Genomic DNA, 23,678 nt, shown 5'->3' with positions numbered 1-23,678 from the left:
CCTTACCTCCAATCAGATTGATGTACATTATGACATTTATTGTAAATGAATAAAATACATATTTGATTCATGTTATTGTGGTGTGTTTATGTGTAATACCCTTAAACTGTACACATAATGAGACTCGTGTTAATTTAGAATGTTCATAGCCGTTGGATAAGTCTGGGGGAGATTTATCCTGTTAAGGATGACACTGGTGTGCCGCCAAGTGTTGGGGTGGCCTGTTTCAGTTGCCAGGGTAAGACCCGAGGTACATGTAGTGTAGGTTTACTTGAAACCCTGAATCGTACCAAATTTCCAATATTGCCCTGGACCTTGGTGATTAGTGGGCAAAACTGGAAAGTTACACCTGACCCCTAAACTCGATTATGATACTGCACTAGGTGTCAGATTGAGCTGTCTTTGATATGCCAATTAGTGAGATCCTTAGTGGGGGTCAAAACCTAGGAATGTTGGGACAGTCTGAGAATTCATCTGAGTGGGTGATCATAGTGACAGGATCAGTCCCTTTGTCGGACAAAGGTAATGATCAAGGATGCAGTCTCTTTGATGGAAGCCAAGACTGCCAGTAGCCGATTTCTATCGTTGAAATTTGTTTTGCAAAATATATTTTATATACATATATAAATATATATATTATGATTTCAAATTGTTTGCAAAATGTTTTAATTGCCGGGATCCATGTGAGTGAAGAGTGCAACACTGTTCCTTGCAGTCGAGGGAGAGGTCCTCTCTTGTTGGGCAGTGTATGATCATTATGGGATAAGAGGTTAAGTGTAAGACCATTGAGAGTAATACCTGATGGGCTAATCTTGCATTTGCCCACAGTCCCTGGGTTTTTATAAGGTGGTTTGGTCAAGGGACCACTTAGTGTAAGTGTTGGGCCCATTAGGAGTCCATGTGATGGGTTTCCAAGGGTTCATTGTCTTTTCAATGAATTCGGCCAGGCCTTGTAACAAAGGCTGTGCTGAACCCATGTGACTGATGTGTAGATCAATGCTTAGGTCCCATGCCATACAAAGAAGCCCAACTGAGCAGTAGTTTGAGCACTTAGACTTCATGGGCCTAAAGCCCATTTCGAATTGGTCTAGTTTAACTAGTTAAATAAAGGGGCGGATCTGGGATTAAATCAACAGATAGTATAGGGTCTTACCTTATCCACTCAGAGAGTCCAGATGGAAACATCCTAATAAGATTAGGAGATGGCTGATCTAATCTACAAATAAGATAAGGATTTATCATTATCTCTTAAAGAGAACTCATAATCCAAATACATATTTGGATTAGGAAACTCCTAATGAGATTATGAGCTCTCTTTAAGGATATAAAAGGAGGAGGGAGTAAACCATTCAGTTCATCCTTAGCATCCCAAATACTCCAACCTTCCAGAGATACAAGATCTCAGAGCACAGAGAGAAGTTGAATATAGTGTGACTGCGCCTTCTCCCTGCGTTCTCCACCTGTCGCAGCCATACTGCCAGTTCGTTCTCCAATTTTGTAGAGTGATTAAGATCAGTTCTTGATATCAGTCTTTGGAGAAAGACTAATTTGAAGTTGTGCTCAATGCCTCCATCGAATACTTGTGAAGGGTTCGGTTCTTGGGAAGAACATTGTTGATTCTGCTCCACCCTACACTGTGCCATATTCAGTGGGAGCAGTCTTTGGAGATTTTCTTTGGGCGTGAACACCTTCATTGGGAGATACTATTTCTTCATATCAGCTATATCTCTCTCCTGCTTTTTAGTTCAGATCTGGTTCGGTTCTTGGTTCAAGATTGATCATTGAAAAATGCAATTTTTCTAAAACAGGGAATGCGATTCCCACATGGGAGAGAGAGAAATTTTTGAAATTTCGCCCTACCTTCCTGTAGGGTTCGGCCATCCATATGATGGATCTCTCATCCCTTCAATTTTTTGATATAAATGTAGATTAGTGGATTTTATAGATTTATTCTAATATTATATTCTTGAATAATTTGTAAACAATTTTTATTTTTTGTAAAAATAAATGTATTGTTATTTAATGTAAATTAAAATATTAATTAATAATTATGAAAATATAAAAAAATTAAGATACATATTATGTGCAAATTTATAAATTTTAACTACTAAAATTATTATTTTGTTATTGATATTTTACTATATAAGTTTATTGATATTAAAATCATCTTTTGATATAAATGTGTATTTGAGATATATTTATTCCATTTGTTTATAAAATGCTAATTTTGAATATTACCTATTTTAATTTTTAGTTAGGGTTGTTATATATATATATATATATATATATGCATTGGTACCAATATGATACATACATACATACATACAGACATATATTATAATAAAAAGATATTGGGTTTAAATCATGCAATCGACACATGCGATGGGATAAAGCTACACCTGCATCAATCCAATACACATGAGTTACAAGATTTATAATTCTTATTTTTTATACATTTCCTTGCATCAATACTAATATGATACATTGAGACAAAGTTTTCAAAGGCTAAAGGAATAGTTGAGGTATAACAACCCAAAAAGATAAGGGGTAAGCCTTAAAGCTTAAGAATAAAATTAATTAAAGTTTATAAATTGATAAAAATAACATATAATATACAAAGTTAGAATGATATAAGGTATAAATATCTACAAAAATAAAAGTTTGTAAGCAATAAGTTTAAGCACTTAAGCATTAAATAAAATAATAACATTTTACATGCCATGCTTCAATGTGCAAATTTTTCAAACAATTCAAATAACCAATTTAAAAGAAAAGAAAGATATGAAGAATCATCCATATAATTGGATATTAGATTTATGGTCATTCAATAATTTACAAAAAAGAAAACGACTAGTTAATTTGATCCATGCAAAAAAATCAATAAAAATAAAACAAATCCGTTAGAAAAAGAAATGAGAAAAATAACAAACCTGGGATGCTATAATTAGAGTAATTAGAAAAAAAATCCTAGTTGATATACCCAAGAGAAACTAAGAATTTGATTGGCCCTTTTTGCATTAAACTCACCTAAAACACTAAGAGAAACTAATAGAACATAGAACTTGATTTTCTCTATTGTTTTTTCATTTTTTGCTCTTTTTATTTATTTGGCACATAATTCTTGAAGTGTTTCTTCCATATATTTTAAACTAAAAAAATGAATAAAATATAATATATATATATATATATATATATATTTGTTGTTAAATTGCTAAATAATCATTGATACTCAAGGCTTATGCATTTTTACACCTCACACTTTGAGGCTTGAGGCTTACGCCTCATCCTAACAAAGGCTTAATCCTTACATCAAAGTTATGAGGCTTAATCCTTGGGGGCAAAGTCTCTATGTCTCACCTCAAGGCTTAAACCTTTTAAAATAATGGATTGATTCACCCATATTGAATGTTTAAAACCTTGGGTACAAAGAGATGTTTTCAATGTGTGGCTACAGAATCTTATAACCAGTGGTCATTAGATCCCAACCCTAGTTCATATTGTTGTTGGAAAAATTAGCATTTCGATCACGAGGTTGGTTTGACTGGATCATCAATTTAGTTGGCTTTTGGATATTGTAAATTCTAAAAATTGTCACTTTGTTAGTTAATATAATTGCTTATCATAAATTCTAAATGTTTTAAGCGAAAACAGTCGTACAAGGCAACATTAGAGAGAGAGGGGTTTTAAAATCCATTAAAACATTAGTCCAACTCAATTAGACCTCATCCATTTTGCGGTAAAAATGGGGAAAATGTAGTAATCCCATATTTGAACGTAATGGGGCCCATAATAATTTTTTTTCTTAGAGTATTGATTACCTAAAGGGTGAATAAGTTACCCATCCAACAAAAATGCCAATTGCCTTGTTTCTCACGTCTTATCAATGTTGTATTTGTGTAAGTTTTCCCCATGAATCACTTGCTAGGGGGAAATCCAAGTAATGCAAAACGAACGGGCCTTAACACAATTATCAGATTTACCAGCAACTAAACAAGTTCAATCCTGATTGGATTTTGTAGATGCATGATCCATCCTATTTGTAACATATGAGTCCGGATCTCCCATGCTTAACATCTCTTAAGAGGCATGCACTAATGAATGAAAATTCATCAAAACTCATTCAAGAGTGGGTGGGTAGACATGGGACTATCTCATTTTGAGAATACTACCAATCAACTCCTACCCCCCATGAATCATTTTTAGTTCAAGAATCATTCTTCAAATAGGGATCCTTTAGAGTAAAGTTTTAACCAAACAATGTCTTAAATGTTCTTGGGGTGCCACATCAACCCATTCAGCCCTCTGTCTGTTTAGTCAAAAAGTATATTTACTACAATTACTATTTTGCCCCACACCCATGGTAAGGTATCATCCCCAAGAATGTTTCCAACCAAGGGGTTTTTCCCCGGGTTCAAGAATAAAGTGGTTGAACTGAATAATAAATACTACTTTATCCTCAAGTGGATAAAATTTTGGGAAAATTTACGATGTGGGAAAGGTATGATATCAAATGATCTTTGACCACTAAAAATCCTTCATGAATTTTGATGAATACTACATGATAGGTCACCACTTTTGTGATACTAATTGATTGGTTATTAGTTTTTCCGGTATCACGCCTTTTCAATGTTATAGTTAAATCCCTACACGAATATGCATAATGCTTCCAAAGTTAAAATTATATAACTAGAATCCCATAGAAGAAGTTAACTTAATGCGCGAGATAATAGGGATGCTATCGAGCTGAGCTGAGCCAAACATTGGCATGTTTTGGTTTGGCTCAACTAAAATACTATTAGGTTTGAGTTCGATCTTGAGTTCGACTCGAAAGCTCAAAAATAAATATACTTGTATTATTGTATATTATATATATGATATTTTTATAATATATAGTATATTCTTATACTATATGGAATGTAAAAGTATATATTCTTATACTATATGGAATGTAAAAGTATGTTTTTATATTCTATGTAGTATGTAATGTGTTAATCGAGCTAAACTTGAGAGTTTTCGAGCCAAACTTATTATTTGTTGAGCTTGAGCTCAAATAGCTAATCGAGTTTGAATCTTGAGGCATAGGTGATGCAAACTTACCCCAAGGTTCAAATTCGAATGGAATTGAACTCGAATTGAGGCTAATTGAATTTGAGCTCGAACTATTCAATTAGAACTCAAGCTCAAATAATTAATCGAGTTTGGACCTTAGGGTATAGGTGATGCAACCTTACCCCAAGGTTCAAACTCGAATCGAGGCTAATCGAATTTGAACTTGAAATATTATATTAGAGCTTGATTCGATTACAACCTTATGAAATAGCTGTTTGCAAAATATAATTTTGTATTACATTTCAATTAAATCTAGAAACATTAATTTTAATATAAATTACATTTTGATACATGTAAATCTTTAGTTTTTTTGGCTATAGGTATAGCCGTATAGGTGATGTGCCTGGCTGGCACACAATGTGGATAGCTTGTATTCCATAGTTTGAATCCACGGAGGATGCCTAGTGACTAGGCCCTGTTTGACACATCTTTTCACACTAGTTGTCAAATTTTTAGAAGCCCAATGGCCCGTGATTTTTGTCTTTCTCATTTGGTTGGAAAAAAATTCAGTCACTGAAAGACGCAACCCTGAAAAGACACGAGAAACCCATTTCAGGCTATTTTTAAAAAGCTTCATTTGAAGTTTTTCGACTTATTTCATTTCATCTTCACACAGAAAGATGTACCTCCAACTAAATGGACTATAAGATGCCAAGATCTTTATGTAAAAACCCACTATGTCTTTTGACTGTCAAATCTTACAGAAGACTTCCCAAGCAACACCTAACTCAACACCAAGTGAATTGGCAACTTACACTTACGACCAAACCATGCCTCAATTATATTTCTGTATGAGTCGGTATCAATGTGTATCAATTTGTTTTGGCATGTATATTGATGCCTTGAAAATTGAATATAAGGCTCAATTTGGAAAGAGTACAAATACAAATATGTACAATACAAATACATACAAAATAATACAAAATGCAGGGTTTTGCACTCTACATATTTGTATTTATACTCCTTCCAAAATGAGTTTACGTTTCTAAACTTGGGATGACATAATATAATATGCTCTTGCCTTCAAATTATGTCCACTCATTAGAAAATCATTTAGGACAATGAGCTGAACAAAAGATCTGGATTGAATTCAATCTGAACCTGCTTTGTTTTAGATTGGTAAGTGGAATGAAAGAAATGGAGCCATGACTACCTTTGAAGTTAAAGAGGCGGTTCTGATAACTTGGTTAACCTCATGGAGTTTACTTTTGCTCCAGTAATGAAGGCTGTGTTTGGTTTCAGTGCAATTTTATTTGCACTAATACAAATGCATGGGAGTATAAATGAAAAGGTTGCAAATTCTGATTTAATTTTATTTTGGGTTCTACTTAATTCTACTTCAAGTTTTGATTTTGCTTCATTTGCACTGCAGACAAATAAAATAAGGTAAATTTTGAAATAAAAATAAATCATAATTTGCATCAAAATCATTTGTACTACCATGGTTTTGCATCAATTCAAATAAATTCGCATTGCAACCAAATACAGCCGAATGAACAAAAGTTTTTTCAGAGCGGAGGAGGTTCCTGATTGGCATTGGATATCCCTTGAGACTGGGGGAACACGAAAGAAATGGCATCCAAATAGCTGAATTCACTGGTTTGGTCAGTTGATAGACCCAGCTTTCCTGAGCCCAACTCCTGAAGTACTTACCACAATGAATCCTATCCCCTTCATTCCAACATCCCAAGCCCAATTTTTCTAGATCATTCTACATTAGAAGGTGCAGAATTTCTACTTGGCATAATATGGAAAGCTAGTCTCCATTTTACTACAACTAGTAATTAAGCACATGCATTGCACGTGATAAATTTTTCGTCATATTAATTACTTGAATTTTAGATATATCATAATTAAGATAGAAATTAAAAATTAACAAAAGGAATAATATGATTAAAAATAAACTTAAATATTTATTGTTTAATTATGACATCATGGGTTTCTTTGAAAAATTAGATCACTGACCCACAATCTAGATAAGAAAATAGCTTTGCTTTAGGATTAGTTTTAAATTAAGAAAAATTATAGTCAAAGTCCATTGTACATTTAAAGTTAGGCTATAAGTTGGTTCATAAACCAACAAAACTCTAACAATTGACTCACATTTCAAATTATAAAAACCCTTGCCATGTCATTGGAGGCTTATGTGGCTATTGCTAACATAGGACTCTTAATCCATGTTGGACACAACAAAAAGCTTACACTAAATTGCCCTTTAATATAAGGTGATTAGAAAATAAAAAAAATGGTTTTTAGTTCCTCTCTCTCTCTCCAATCTTCCTCACTCTTTCACTCACAATGTTTATCTACTCAATGACTATGTAATTTGAAAATAAATAAAAATGGTTTTTGGCTTTTGTATTTACATTCTCTATATCAATTTGCTTCCTTAGTTTTTCTCTCACTCCATTTCTCGGTTTTTTATTTCCTTACACACTTATATGGTATTAATCAGATCATATAAAAGAATATAATACCAACTTGGTATAGTTCAAAAATTATTACACCAATTTAATAAACATTCACAAGAAGCTCTTGGCTATTGAAACTTATACCAATTGAAGAACGTTAGAGATTGAGGGAAAAGGAGATATTGACCGAGAGGGAAAAGAATGAGAAGGATTGAGGGAAAACGATAGAGAGAGAGAGAGGTTTTGATTTGGCTATAGACCAAAGTTGAGAGAGTGGGAGAAATGGAGGGAATGAAAGATCGAGAGATGATTGTGAGAGTGAGAGATAAGGGAGGGAAATCGAGAGATAGAGGAGTGGGAGGGAAATTGAAAACTATTTTCAGTATAAGTTTTTTGATGTGTCCAACATGGACTAAGAGTTCCATGTTGGCAATAACCACATAAGCCTTCGATGACATGGCAAGGGTTTTTATAATTTGAAACGTAGAGCCGATTGTTAGAGTTTTGTTGGTTTTTAAACCAACCTACAATCTAATTTTAATTGTACAACTGACTGACTATAATTTTCCCTTTGAAATTATATATTTCACTTACATTATATAAAATATTTTTACTTATCATACTTAATTTTTGTTTTTTATGGCATCATTTGACTCAAACCACTAACTCGCCATCTAAAAGTAAAAATTGTTTGGTTTCTAAGTTTTCATTAAATTTTGTATTACATTTCCATCGTTGATAAAATTATTTCTTATGTATAAAACTTACTTTTGTTCAATATAATCAATGCACAATATTAGAAATGTACCCAATATTTTATTTTTTTTATAAACATATAACATTAGATATGTGTCCAAAATTTTCTCTATCTTTTGTTTTATTTTTGTGATTTATTGTATTTTTTATTATTAAAATTTTTATTATTTGACTATGACATCATTTCATTTCTAGGTATATTTTGAATTTGGCATTCCATTTTTATAATTAATAAAAATACTTCTTACATTTCATAGTTATTTATTTTAATTTTTTATTATTTAATTATGACAATATTTATTAATTCATTTGACCCCAAATGGTCGAATTGTTTATCCACCACTAGGAGGGAAGAAAATTGTTTTGTTTTCAAATTACTCTTCAAAATATTTATTTTTATACTATTAAAATTAATATTGTGTATTTAATTACATGAATTTAATGATGAGAAAAATATATCTTAAATATAATGAGAGAGAATAGGAAAATAATTTCATTTCCAATTGGCTTTAAAATTTACATTCCATTTTCATTATTAATAAAATCATTTCTTATTTATCATACTTATTATTGTTTAATATGTATGTTAAAAATGCTCTCAATTATTTTTAATTTCTATTTTTGTTCATTTTATCTATTTTTTTAATTTTATCATTTAATTATGGCAACATGGATTAACCCATTTGACCCAAAATGATTTAATTTTTTTCCACCACTTAGATGAAAGCACTATTTGTGCTATGTAGATTTTAAAAGTTTTAGCTTTTATGTTATTGGAATTATTAATTTATTAAGTATGGATTTAATTAATAAAACGTAATGATGAGAAGAAACAAAAATGACTTAAATATATGATTCAATGAACATGAATACAAGTTAATAACTTAAATGTTGGATTTAATGAGAGAGAATTGAATTACCTTTTTTCAACTCATTTAATATCAAAAACCGATTACCATTTGCCCTCATTTTTTATCAATAAATTTAAATAGAGGGGTAAATTTTGTCCTTAAAAAATTCTAGAAATATTCTTGAAGCCATTCATGCTTTTTAAAGTAATATAGATCTTACAACTAAAATAGAATTGCAACAATACATTTCCATGTGATTTGTGGAAACCTAATTAATTTTAACCTCAAATTAGGAAGACAAAAAGGAATTAAGAAAAACTGATAAAGAAAAAAGAAAGCACTGTTACCCTAGAGCAGACACCGAAAATTCAACTTCTTTGGTAAGACAGCTAATAACATGTCTTTACATCTTCACCATCTTGTCCACCCCACATCCGCACACGTTTTGATGCTTCTGCCGCCTGCAATTTAATCTTCTTAATTTAAATGCAGAACCATTTTTTAAATTAGGCAAAATCTTAGCCATAAAATGGTATACATCTAGGGGTCAGGACACAACTTCCAATCGATTGATAATTTCTTGCAGAAAACTGAAGGAACGATTGGGTTTGAATTATCGAATTTTTAATTTTTCTCTTGACCACTCTGTTTTTCCAAATTCTAATGACACTGGACAAGCAAACTGTTGGATCATTTAAAAATATCGAAGTGCTGGCAAGGAAACCACTTTACAATGGGCTGATATGATGGTACTCCCTCTAAATTGGGCAAACCCTACATTGCCTACCATTCTTTGGGGATTGGATTCAGTACTTATAAGACCGTACTCACCGTTCTCACAGCTTGCAAACCGTGTATTGGGAAACGGGAATATCTCCGTACTTGTATGTTTTTATTCATGGAAAGATATTCTCAATGCACAGCTACAATTGGCTGTGTGAGGACGGTGTGAACACAGTCTTGTGAGGAGTGAGGACTGAATCCGAGTTCCATTCTTGGCCTAAAATAAATTATAAATTTCCAATTTATTTTATTTTCAAGAAAATGAGTGCTAAATATAGTAGGGACTAGGGATCTCACATCACATGAAAGCCCTTCCATCTGCCCACTGATGTTTCAAAAATCAGGTCAGACATATTGAACCCAGAAAATTGGATACTGGAAAGCCCGGTTCTGGAGAAGTTATAGCTTCAAAACAGCTAAATGGTAATTCAATTGGGAACCAGATAGCTTTCCTGTTCAAACTCTGGCCTGATTTTCAGGACATTGATGATTTCACTCTCCCCTACGTTTGGAGTACCCGTTTGAAGTGGCAGGTATGGGTTAGTTTCAAACATTTGATCAAGTTGAATTGAATTATTAGATTTAGATTTTCCAAGGGTTTTGACATTGTTGATGACTGCTGTTACTGTTATTAACATATTACTGTTTTTGTTCCTCGTATAGAGAAAGGACATTAGAGGGTGGGCCTTAGCACAACGATTGGTTTTCTCCATTGTGACATGGGTGACCAGGGTTCAAATCTTGGAAACAGCCTCTATGTGCGTGTGGGGTAAGGCTTTATACATCTATATGGAGTCTTGGGAGAGACGGACTGGATTACAGACCCAACCTTTGGTTTTGTTTTGGTGAACAAAGAGGTTCTCACTTCTCAGACTCAAATCTGTGCTCTCAAGCTTGGTAGCCCAAGATTTTATGATAAAACCTATGTTTATTCCTCATATATCATTCATAAACAATTTATGTGCATATTATATAGCTAATAAATATTACCTCCTTGTTCCAATTGGTTTTCCAGATGACAAACAAGAGTATCAATGTTTGCAATGCCGTGCCACAAATCATGCCAGACCAAATTCCCTAGAACCAAAGCATCTATTAGTATTGAAACTGTTAGCCAAAGAAGAAGACCAGCCTAAACAATTTTTATTGCCTTCATAATTACATGCCACAGGTAAAATCTATGAACAGATTAATCTGAATCATATTAATTCACTAGCTGAAAGAAAAATAGTGAACTGGTGGTTCCAAGCAAACAAGTCAGTTCCATTAAGTATCATGAGTAACTGACTGATATATCCAAATTTCCTATCAAACCACAAGAAATAGATTCTTCATAAAGTCCTTACTAAGATATGAAACATAGCAATAGCAGAGCATTTAAGCAATCATAAAACTTTATTAGAATAAAATCTTTAAATAGAACGAATATTAATTCTATTTTAGATCTTGATTGACGTAATAACACAGATAGCAGTACCAGCTTGAGCTTAATAAAAAAGCATAAATAATCTGAAGGAATAAAATGGCCTAAACTCATTAAACTGTGTTCTTTGTACAAATTGCCACTGGTGAACTGCAAGCCAAAACTTGAACCAAGCTGATTGGCTAGAATTTCGAAAAATATTAATAGCAATAGCCTGAATCCTTGGAACTGTTTTGCTATTGAAAATAGTGTTGCTTTTTGTATGTTCAATTGCTAGTACCTGATTGGTTCTAATAACCAAATAAGCACTGCACATTCAACTTTCTTTGTAAGAAATGTAGTCGTAATTTCCTCTAACTAGCAAAAATGGATAATTTGCTAAGCATCCGATCTTTATTTTATTTAATTATTATGTTTTTGTGTGTCTTGAGGCTTTGGGACAGGGGTGGGGGTAATTGTCTGCTCTAGAAAACTTTCAATTGATCCCAAATCAATTTCTCCCTAATCCCTATACGGTAATGGTATCAAAATAAATGGCACTTACCTTCACTCCCATATTAAATTTGTAGCCCAAAAGGAACCCAAGAGGAAGCCCAAAAATGTAATAACAGGCCAAGTTAATATAAGCCACCAATGCCTGCCACCCGGCACCAACAGCAACACCTGCAAGAGCCCATAACAGATAATTGAATCTTACTGGGAAAAAAAGAAAAAAAAAAAGAATGTAATTGAAGTAACTTGTAGGCAAAACCAAAGTGATCCAACTTTTTCAGTGGTTATATTAAAAATTTAAAATAAAAAAAAAGAATACACTATGATTTTTTGGGTGTTGGAATAGTTAGGTTAGTGGCTTAGTGAGTCAGAGGTTGCTAAAGATACAGGGTGGGGAGAGAGGGCAGGATGCACATGTTAGGCCCAGTAGTCAGACCATGGAGAGTCTGCAGTTCCATGGGTTTGATCTTGCATCTCACTGTGGGATAGATGTCAATGCAACCAAATGAACTGTAGGGTCATTAGCACATTGTAAGATGGGGGATTGAAATATTTAAAAGAAACCCAACCGGTAATCAATTAGAGGCCACTTCCATTAGTCAACAACACCTACCACTCAACAAGTATCATTTCAATTTAGGGCTTTCCTGATAAAATGTAACAGGAGATTGTAAGCATTAATTTCTGAACAAAACAGTTTTTTAGTGTCCAGTGCTAATATGCAAATTAGAATGGGAGTGACCCACCATGTACAACAAGCATTTTGATTTGGGTTTAATGGCATCTTGCTAACAAGCAAATATATAGTAGGAATGCCTGATTACATTGTTTCACCTGGCACCCCCTCCCCCAACACTTGCTATTTTAAGAGAAAAAGTACCTGATATTACCGGTTGTACGCTGTTTAGCAACAAGGTCACACCAAGAAGAAAGGCTAGGTGAGAGACAGCACGCTGCAGTTCCTTGCTGCTAGTAAAAATGACAGTAAAATAGTCTTTGGCAACGAGGACAACAACCATGAAGACAACCCCAATAAGGAGTGACTGAACAACCGCAACAAGGACTGAATATTTGGCACCTCTAGGACGTCCCGATCCAAGTTCGTTTGATACACGAACACTGAAAGTTGGAAAAGAAATATGAGTTTAGTAACAAAGAAAGATAATAAGAGAATTGAACACAAAAAATTGATGAAACCCCGATCATGAAAACTTGCATGTTATTAGAACAAACACAGATATGGAGATCACACACTTCCCACTTCGACCAATTCCACCAGCGAATGAAAGCAGACACTCTCTAGTCTACCCAGACTCAAAACTCCCAAAATTGTGCACCCTCCCCGACCCACCAGGAGAAAAAAAAAGGGAAGGAAATACCACCAGTACATGCGACAATTAAATAAAATCACAATTTACCTTATAGCAGCATTGATTCCAATGAAGACCATGGCTTCCCAACCATTGAGATTCATGCTGAAATAGAGAGCAAAAAGACAGAGAAATGAGATTTTCAACCAAAGATAGAAGTAAGAAGATGAATGAATGCCATGGAAAAAAACCTAGTAAAGTTTATTAAGCTCACCAGATAGAGATGGACCCAACTGCTATGACTGCATTGTGGAGATGGCCAGTGAGAACAACCAGAGTCATCATATACCATATTTCTAGGCAAAGCATGACAGCAGAGGCAAGAGAGAGCTTAACAAAGGCCCAGATCTCCTTGAATGCCAACCAAGACAACCCCTTCCATCCATCCTTACACCAGTGCACCACATAAACCACCTGGGCGATGGAAACCACCCAGCACGAGATGTCGAATGCTATAGCCGCACCAGTAATGCCCCAGTTGAACACATATATGAAGAGCCAGAGCAGGAATAAATGTACAATAAGATCCACGAATCCAATCCATGCGAGGACTGTAACCTTGCTTTGGGCTTGTAGGAACTTCTGGGTGGGGAAATTAACGGCAAGTGAAAACAACTGAGGGATTATCTGGATTGTGAATTTCCCAGCAAGTTGGGCAATGTCATCTTCTTGCCCCAGGAGCTTTAGGATTGGGGTGGCAAAGATGTAGAATGGACAAAGGATGATGCATGAGACTGCTAGTATGATCCATGAGCGTTGCATATAGACGCCAAGCATGTACACCTGCCCAGCGCCGAACGCCTGGCCGCATAGTGTCTCCAGGGCGCTTCCCATGCCAAGCTGCCATCAGTTTTCAATAACAATCAATAGGGAAACGGAATTAAACAAGTGGAGATGCAAACTGCGAAGCACCCCCCCAACTGCAATCTCACGATTAAACAACAAACTTTATTTATCGCCATGCCCGAAATGCCAAATCGCTTGCTGCTACGATCCTACAACTCTAATGACTCTACGAATCGAAAACTCGTTAGTCTCAATTCTCAAATCTCAATCCATGGTAAGTGGTAACAACCTACTCTCTCACCCGTCACCCCACCTTTCTGAGAATCCCAAGAAGAATTTATGGTGGTCGGCGGCTTTTATACGAGAGTAGAGAGTAATCAATTCACTGTAGTCTGCAGTTGAGGACAGCTGGTCGGGGAGTCACAGTGGGCGGTCGCAGATGAAACGGGATTGCTCCTGTTCTTCACACATGCGCCTCGCATTGAGAACACCAGTCTCGTTGCGGATCTCCAATCTAAGCAATTGGATTTATCGTTCGTGTCAGGATCTGCTACTCATAGAGCGCGCCTTACACCGACCTTTCAAAGCACAGATCATCACACATCTTCCGTATTTATAATATTTATAGAAAGATATTCTTAATGCAGGGTGAGATGTGCCGCTCTATGAATACAGATCCCAATTCTTATCGTTAATGCATCAAATTCGCGGAGAAGTACGAACAGCCCTAAAATAGCAACAACCAACACTGTATATATCAACGCCCGCTCATGAATTGACATCAATTCCGAGCTGATACTTAAACCGGGCTGAACTCCCTTAAACCTATTTACGTGAGACTCTAATGGGATCTGCTTCTCACAGCACACTATTGGAAATCACATCTCATGATAAAAAAAAAGTCGTTGGATAGAGATTATAAAAAATAGGAAGAATTTGACGGTTCAAGGTCAGACTTTTAGTATTGGAAATCACAAATCTGCATTGAACTTATTCTTAATTTTCATTAAAAGTACACTACATTTTCAACATGGGCTTGCAAATAAATTCGTAACAAAAAGCTTGCAAATAAACCTATATACGTGGAACGGGATCTGTTACTCACACATGGGCAATGCATTTTTGACAAATCAGTCACATCTCCTAAAATGATAACAAAAAAAGTTGTTGGAAAGAGGTTATAAAAAGTAAGGAGAACGACGGGTAGGTGCCATCTCAGAATTAATTATTGTTAATTCACTTAGTGTATAAAATGGGGTATTTGACATTTTAAATTTTTATAAATCTGCAATGAACCAGTAAGGTTGTGTTTATTTGCGATGGAAAACTTGATTGATGTAAATTTCTTTAATGGAGTTTCACACTAAATCTTTTAAAATCTCTGAACCATTGAGCATGATTATCGATTCAATATTATATTGAAATTGATATAAAACCTTGTTATAAGTGACGTCTTACATTAATTTACAATATAAATATAAAACTCCACTCCATATACAGATGCCAACAATTCTGAAACGATGGTGACGCTTTACATAAATCTTGATTTACACTGCAAATAAATACCAACAAAACCGAACCGGTACACCGATGAGGTTTTACAACGCAAACAACGCAGCGTAAATAATAGGTGTGTTTGATTTGTTAAAAATTAATATAAAAGGGACAATTATGGAAAACTATTCAATATTTTATTCAAAAAATTCTTCAAAAACTCCTGGAAAAAATGATTTCTTCAGTTTTTCTAAAGTCTGAACTAAACATGAAAAAAAAAAAAAAACACTACTAAACATGGAAAAAGAAACAAAATAATACAAGGAAAAATAAATAACAATGTAAAGAAAACAATGAAGGTCATCGATCAGATTCATGGAAAGAAATCCTTTTCGAGAGTTACTCGGCCGACAAATTCGACTAACGTACAGAACAGAATCCTTCGTGGGAAGCAGGTTATTGGGTGCCAAGAAACTTTTGGGCAAGCATCGAAAAATGCAGATTTTGGAGCCTAGCTTTGTGAAACAACAAAAAAATACCACTATATCTATGGTATAAGGAGTAATGTCAAGCTGAAGATTGGTTTATGAGAAGCGAAAACAGAGAAAGCAGAAGCCACCGGGGGAGAGAGGAAAGAGAAAGATTTAAAGAGATTTTACCAGAAAGCCGAAAGAGAAGTTAGAGACGACAGACAAGGCAATAGCCACGGCGGAGAGCTGCACGTCTCCAAGATGGCCGACGAAGATCTGCGTAAAAGAGTTGACCCCATATAGACAGAGTATGTTAAAGACGATTGGTGCCGCAATGACCCATAGCTTCGTTGATTCCGTCCAACACAGAGCTTTGGCATCAGCGAAGCTCCTGACCGGAGGATAGTCACCCTCATCATCACCAGATTCGACGATAGCTGGCGGCGAGTAATGAAGTTCACCGGACTCGATGTTGGCGCCGTTTATTAACGGCTCCTCCATCTCCGGTGAAGAACCAGATTCTTCCCTGGGCGACGACGATATGCTGCTGCTGAAGCTAGCCGAGGCCTTGTTATGTTTCTCCCTCCGTAATGAAATGCCCTTTTTATTATTATATATAGTCAGGCTTATGATTGTACAGTTATACCTTTTTCATTTAATTGAAAGAAGAAGAAGAAGAAACAACATGGATGGAGGTTAGCTTCTGCCTTTCGTGTTTTTGTTGGACAGTTTAGATAATAAAGCTTCAAGTATGCTGCTGCTGGGTTAGTCCCTTAAACAGTGGGGAGTATGGAACGCGCCACGCGGTGGTTATACTTGTAAAATTCGTTGTGTTTTGTGATTGCCATATTTAGTGCAGTGAGCTGTCACCTCTGAGGTGTAATGTAATTAGCGGTAAACTTGGGAGTTGGGGGGATTGAGACGAGAGAGAGAGAGAGAGAGACGTGGTTGAAGCAGGATCATACAGACAAACACGAGAATTTTTATATTTGCTGCTTCATTTCGATGAATACGATATCGTGCATTAATAATTCTGAAGGCAAACAGTGGTCTTCGCTTTTCACGGGAAGTTGTACAAAAACCCATCAACACTTTTTAATTCTTTTAAATTCATCATAATTTTTCAAAACGTTCAAAAACTCATCATAGTTTTTTAAAACGTCTAAAATTCATCGTCTAACTGAGATAACGATAACTTGACTAACGGACATCGCTAATTTACTATCATTGAGAAAGCATTGGCCGCTATTAACAGTGAGAAATAATATGTATATTTCTTTTTCTTTTTTAGTAAAAGGCGCTCTCTTCAGCCTTCGGTCTTAAGTCTTCTTAGGAGTTCTCTCTCTCGCTCGCTTTGTTGCTAGTGACTGGGTGTAGACTGTAGAAGATCAAGGAAGAGCCGAAAATAAACGAGAGAATAAAAAGAAAAAGAAAAAAAGAAAATCAAAAGGAAGAGAGAAGAGAGAACTCCAAATCCAAGAAGATAAAGGCAGATTGATTTGCATTGCATTTGCTATTGCCTTGATTTGCTTGCTGGTGTCTTCTGGAGTTGGACTTGTTTCGTCTAATCTCTCCAAGACGAGTGACGACGGAATAACATAAATTCGGTAGGTTTCTCTTCTCTCAGCTCCAGTACTGCTCCCTTCTCCTGTTTCGATCCGATCTTTTAAGACCTTTTCTGAAAAGTTAAAAAAAAAGAGAGAAAAAAATCTCCCTTTCCGAGCTCTGAAGCGTCTCATTTTACTTTCTAGCCATGAAAGATTACCCCCTCTGAATTACCCTTCTTGCTTGTTCCTGTACAGAAGAATCCCTGTCTTGATTCGTTTACTTGCGAGGACGATTTGAGTTGAATATTGTGTGATTGATGGCTACAGCTCCAGAGCTATGGTTGAAGAGTTGAGTTGCAGCACGTCAGCTTCGACGCCAAATTGCTTCAAGGAATTCCTGCCAGATGCAATTATGCTTCCTCCAAACCTCACGATTTTGCTTCCGTTCCAGGTTCTAACTTTTCCCTCGTCTCAGCAAATCCTCGTTCTTTTCAACCACTGCAACGGTCTTCTCCAAAACGATCGAGTAACGGAGTCTTGTCCACTTCATATGTGACCGCAATGGATCACGATACCAAGATTACTAACTATCCAACAGCTCCAGCTGCATTCCCACATAGTAAGGAAAGCTCTCCAGAAGGTAATTTCACAAGAATGGCAATTATCAATGGAAGCTCTAATGATCTTTAGTAATTACGAATGAGAGATCTCCTCCGGTTAACAATGAAGGCTCTCACACAGATTTGACAACCACTAAATTAGAAAGAAGAATTAATTAGCAAAAATTAATTATAAATCTTTGTACACAGGTCAAGCAAAAATTCTTAGTTTCTCTTTTTATTTTCTTTTATTTTTTATTTTCTCTTTTCTACAATTTTATTTCCACAAGACAATCCAAGACCATTTGCAGATGGAAGAAGTACTAGTTCCTTGAAAAAATCTTATAAATTGAAGAGAGGGCAACCTTTACTAGTGGACATAAAGGATAGCAAGACGGTTGGAGCAACCACTCAGGAGGAGGTTCTAACATAAAGGAATCCGGAGCTAGAACCTTGCAACAAAATAACATCCATGATTCAAAGACTCGTAAGTCAACTTGCTTGGCGAAGCAGGGGCAGTTTGGTCATGAAACATGCATTTAGGTTGACATGGACCATTTGGGTCACTGAATTTTGGACATGGTGAATTTTGGACATTTTGAGAAGTTATGGTAAGTTTAAGAGAATTCCTAAAAAGTGATGGTGGGTTTTAAACAATTTCTCTATCCTGCCCTAGCCAATCATAAGTAGTTAAAGGTAAGGAAAATTCCCCGATTAGAACTCTGTACTTTAGGCCTGGTGTCACTTTGGTCCTCAAACTTTAAAATGCGATAATTTAGTACCTGAACTTTCAAAATATATCAATCCAGTACCTATTGTTAATGAGTATGTTAACAAACCATTAAGTGGAATTTGAAAAGACACAAATGCCCTTTAAATGTCATCTAATTCTCTTTATCAACCATCCAAACGTTGATAAAAAGTGAACAGTCCCAAATCCTTGCCTCTTCTATTCTGGAGATCCCAATTTCTTGAATAGAAGAGGTAAGGATTTGGGACTGTTCACTTTAATCAACATTTGGATGGTTGATAAAGAGAACTAGATTACATTCAAAGGACATTTGTGCCTTTTCAAATGCCAGTAAATAGTTGGTTAATGAACTGATTGACAACAAATACTGGACTGACACATACTAAATTATTACATTTTAAAATTCGAGGACCAAAGTTACACTAGACCCAAAATACAGGGTACTAGTTGGGAACTTTCCCATAACTTAAGAAAGAAAGGTTTTCTACGCTCTTATCTGGGTTAACGTAATAACAACACCAACCACAGGCTCAATGCCCACAACTCCACCTGTTTGTGTGGACCATGGCTAACACTTAGTCAATGCAGAAATCCTTCCCAATTTCCCAAACAGGATTTAAGCCAAATTGTAAATTTTATTTGGTTTGACATGTTGTGAGGATTATTTAATTGTTATTTTATAGTTGTTGTTAGTGGGTTGTCCGCTTAAGATGTTGCGTTCATCTTCTTCTGACCTTGCCCTTTACCCTGTTCTTGGTTCTTCACTACCCACTTGGGTTTCCCGTGAATATCCCAACATGTGTCACGTGTATGTCCTGAGCACCGATAGTGGGTACAAAACAACTTGTCTTTATCATCAGCCTTCTTGGTGTCACTTTTCTTCCCCATGTTGTTACTATTCATTGCAACCAAAGCAACTTATTGCTCCCCCTCGGTTGCAACCATCACACTTCGCCTACTTTCTTCCGATTGAATGAGGGAGTATACCTCGTGAACCGACGAAAACTCTTTGCTTCCTAAGATCTAAACTCTCAAGGGTTCATAAGCAGGGTTCAATCCCAACAAGAAGGCAAACACACGCTGCTGAGAAACCAACTTTCTGTAGGCCTTAGCATCGTCATCATGTTTCAACTCTATAGCCTGATAATGATCCAATTCTTTCCATATGGAAGTAAGGGTTGAATAATAGGAAGACAAACTACGATTTCCCTGTTTACAGGTTGAGGATTCAGCATGCAACTGGTAACCTTGGCATAATGTCTTTGCTCAGAATAGGTAGTTTTGGCCTATTCCTGGATATCACTAGCGGTGTCTGCCCACATAAGGTTCTTCTTCACATCAGGTTCCATGGCTGCAAGGAGCCAAGACATCACCATACTATTTTTCTTGGTCCCACCTATCATGTTCAATTGTCTCATTCTTGAGTTCTTTCACCCTTCCATTTTTGTAACCAGCTTTTCCCCTTGTCATTACATAAAGTTTTACACTTTTAGCCCACTCTAGGTAGTTTAGACCATTTAAAGAGGTAATGGGCATGAGAAACATCATGTTTTCATCTCCCATACCAGTTGTGCTGCGGGTCAGTGTAACCCTCGATGAAGTTGAATCATAGTTTGCCATATATTGCTGCTGAAATCAGTCCAAATCCCACACAATTACACAACAACCACAAACAGAATACCAACCCTCAAGAAATTTACTTCTGTGATGTGGAAAAAAAAACAAAAAACTGTTGAAATCAACTTTGTGATGGTTTTTCTGGTTCATGTGTTTTTCAGGACCTAACTTTTGAGAGGACAATTGGTAGAGGGAGCCTCGTGGATGGTCTCTACATTCTTGACAACAAAGCTGGTCTCTCGGTGTCATCCTCAGAGTCACATAGTCAGTCAAATAATAGTCAATTTTTTTTTTTTGTGGCATAGTCAGTTAGGTCATGTTTCTTTTGAAATAGTAAAGTCTTTGTTTATGGTTTTATTTAAGTCATGTTCAGTGTCAGAGCTTTAGTGTCAAACGTGTTATTTGAGCAAACAATGTAGAACAACTTTTCACTCAAATAATAAAAGATCAAGTGTTCCTTTTCATGTTATGTATTCTAATGTATGGGGGCCTACTATTGTAATATCTGAGGGCGGATATAAGTACTTTATCACATTGATCGATGACTACTCTCGCTATACATGGGTATTTCCTATGCGTAGTAGAGACGAAGTTCCAAAGATTGTAAAAGACTTCCAGAGGATGGTATTTACGCAATTCCATGTTGAAATACATTTCTTCCAATATGACAGTGCAAAAGAATACTTCCATGGTGAGCTCAATGAGTTATTTGCCTCCAACGGATCTATTCATAGGAGCTCATGTGCTGGAACACCACAACAAAATGGTATTGCAGAAAGAAAAAATGGACACCTCCTTGATGTAGCTCGCGGGATGATGTTACACATGAATATTCCAAAAAAGTCTTGGATGGATGCTATACTTGCAGCTGCTTATGTCATCAATCGCATGCCCTCCAAAGTATTGAACTACATGGCCCCTCATCAGTTGTTGTTCCCTCAATCCCCTTTATTTTTCATTCTCATAAGTGTTTTTGGTTGTTGTGCTTCTGTCCATGATTTGTCTCTGTTTCGAGGTAAGTTAGACCCTCAGTCCATTCCTTATATCTTTTTGGGGTATCTTTCATCTTAAAAAGGGTATTGATGCTTTGATCCCGTTAGTCATAAGTTTTTTGTGTCTATGGATGTGTCATTCTTTGAGTTTGAGCCATTCTTCCCTGCTTCTCATTAGGGGGAGAGTAGTAGTGTGGAAGAGGAGAAATAGGTTCAAGTCCACCAAGTCTCTCTTCCTTCTATTCTAGACCTTGTTCCCTTTTGTGTCTTCCAACGTACACGTCGTAGAGAACAACAATGTGATAGAGATGTGGAACAACCAAACATTGAGCAACCGCCACCGTTAGACTCCCAGGAGGTAAGTTCAATCCCTATTACACCTATTGATACTGCTACTCCTACTGTGGATAACCTTGACATTCCTATTGTTCAAAGAAAGAGAGCTAGGTCATGCACTACCAAACACCCCATTACCCAGTTTATCTCCTATGATCACATTTCCCCCTCATACCAAGCCTTTGTATCTGCAGTTGATTGTATCCATGTTCTCAGAAATGTTGTAGAAGCCTTAAAATGTCCCGAATGAACAAATGCCATGAAGAAGAAGATTAATGCTCTTCATAAAAATCAAACTTGGGAATTGTGTAGACCATGGCTAACACTTGGTCAACGCAGAAATCCCTCCCAATTTCCCAAATGGGATTTAAGCCAAATTATTAATTTTATTTGGTTTGACCCTTGAACCAAATTCTTGATTTTATTAATTTACATGCATGCATGGTTTAGATCAATATCTAAAACAACTGAAAGATTGTTTTAGAATGATCCGATCCCATCGATCGTTCAATTTTCAGGGTCAATGAGATGCTAATATATCTGTTTGTGAAATATATATATATATAAGAGAAACAGTATCAATTGTTGAAAACTAAGGATACATGATTTTTGCGTATCCAGAATTTGATATTTTGAACCATTTTGGTGCTCTTTAGGCTGTGTTTGGTTTGAAGGAAAAAGTAGGGAAAGGCAAAAAAACCTATTTAAGGTTTGTAAAAATTTTCCTACATTTTCCTTCCACTCTCTACCTTTTCCTTCAAACCAAACATATGTCAAAGAGGGTTTTGTGTTTCGAAAACAAATTAAAGAAAGGTAGGAGATCAAGAAAGAATTTGTGTTTTTCAAGTCTGAAATTGAAAGCGACACACCAGTCACCAGTCATTCCACGGTCTTGTAAGGGTTTGTGGACTGGTAGTTTAGACTCAGGTGGTCCACATTCACATTTGCTACGATTATAATGTCTATTATCCCGCGCTGAAACGATAAAGTGAACGACTTTATTGTCTTTTTATGATGAAATAACGTATTGGTGGGAGTGGGATCACTGCAATACATCATAATTCAAAAATGCTTAGCAAAATTGATGTCTAGATGCAATGATATGCCTAGCAAAAATGCTGTCGGCTCTTACCATCATGAGAAGAGTTGTTGAAAAAAAAAAATATATTATGTCGATTAAAAATGATATATGGCCTTTGTGGGGGTAAAGGCGATGATTAACAACAAATGAGCTCCTTGACCTTTTAAGTTTAGGTTTGATGAATCAGTATGGGGGTGTTCTATACCGTGAATTTCATTTGATTTTAGAACCCACCATTATGACCTACGATTTGAAACTCTGCTCCCATTATGACCACGCGGCCAGTGCTGTTTGAAATCAAGGGGGTATTCTTCACTCCAAAATAGGGGCTGTATAGTAACACGGGTAAATGGAAATAATGGCTTTCCCCACCCCTCTTTTCTTGTAAATAGTTTATTGGGGATTTTAATACTACATGTACATCTAGGGTTGTAATTAAATCAGATTCGATCTGATTATTGAAAATTTGCATTTGAGTTTAGTCCGAAATTTGATTGGATTTAAAGATATTGGGTTTAGATCAAATTTGTATTTAGTCTGACTCCATTTTAATTTTTTTAAATACAAAAATTAAAAAGTTAGTTATATTTCAATTTTTACATATGATAAATTAATATGAATATAGTATTTATATATTAAAATCAATACATATTATAATATAATTAGATTCAAATTTTAATTGAATTAGATGAGTCAAGTTTGAATCCAATCCAATTATTAATCGAATACAAATTGCAAAATCCAAATATGATCCAAATATTAATTGAATGTAGATTGAAAAATGCATTTATTTATTTTGACATGCCTATG

At 35.6% G+C, this 23,678-nt stretch overlaps 1 protein-coding gene and 1 long non-coding RNA gene across 4 annotated transcripts; one reads left to right on the top strand and one right to left on the bottom strand.

The window, feature by feature from the left end:
- Positions 1-5,325: 5,325 nt before the first annotated feature.
- On the bottom strand, positions 5,326-16,741 carry LOC148879881 (protein DETOXIFICATION 35-like). Of its 2 annotated transcripts, XM_088961607.1 has the most exons (8): positions 16,135-16,678; positions 13,410-14,035; positions 13,244-13,300; positions 12,706-12,944; positions 11,878-11,996; positions 10,901-10,987; positions 9,475-9,588; positions 5,326-5,637 (listed from the first exon to the last, which is right to left on the bottom strand). In XM_088961607.1, exons 1-7 carry the CDS (start codon positions 16,444-16,446, stop codon positions 9,517-9,519), a joined length of 1,512 nt encoding a protein of 503 aa, XP_088817733.1. In that variant the 5' UTR covers positions 16,447-16,678; the 3' UTR covers positions 5,326-5,637; positions 9,475-9,516. The 2 variants fall into 2 exon arrangements, with proteins under 2 accessions (XP_088817733.1, XP_088817732.1); XM_088961606.1 differs by lacking the exon at positions 5,326-5,637 and having other exon boundaries at positions 9,278-9,588; positions 16,135-16,741.
- A 464-nt stretch (positions 16,742-17,205) lies between these two features.
- On the top strand, positions 17,206-20,923 carry LOC148879880 (uncharacterized). 2 transcript variants are annotated; one of them, XR_016104379.1, is made up of 3 exons: positions 17,206-17,552; positions 17,748-18,702; positions 20,621-20,923. It is a non-coding gene; the product is annotated as an uncharacterized LOC148879880 (long non-coding RNA). The 2 variants fall into 2 exon arrangements; XR_016104378.1 differs by having other exon boundaries at positions 17,207-17,552; positions 17,748-18,132.
- Positions 20,924-23,678: the final 2,755 nt, after the last annotated feature.

Source organism: Nelumbo lutea, chromosome 1 (genome assembly GCF_056320005.1).
Source record: "Nelumbo lutea isolate HS-2025 chromosome 1, American lotus-T2T, whole genome shotgun sequence".
Lineage (NCBI taxonomy): Eukaryota > Viridiplantae > Streptophyta > Magnoliopsida > Proteales > Nelumbonaceae > Nelumbo > Nelumbo lutea.
The sequence above is the reverse complement of the archived record's forward strand: the minus strand, read 5'-3'. Positions and strand labels throughout refer to the sequence as shown.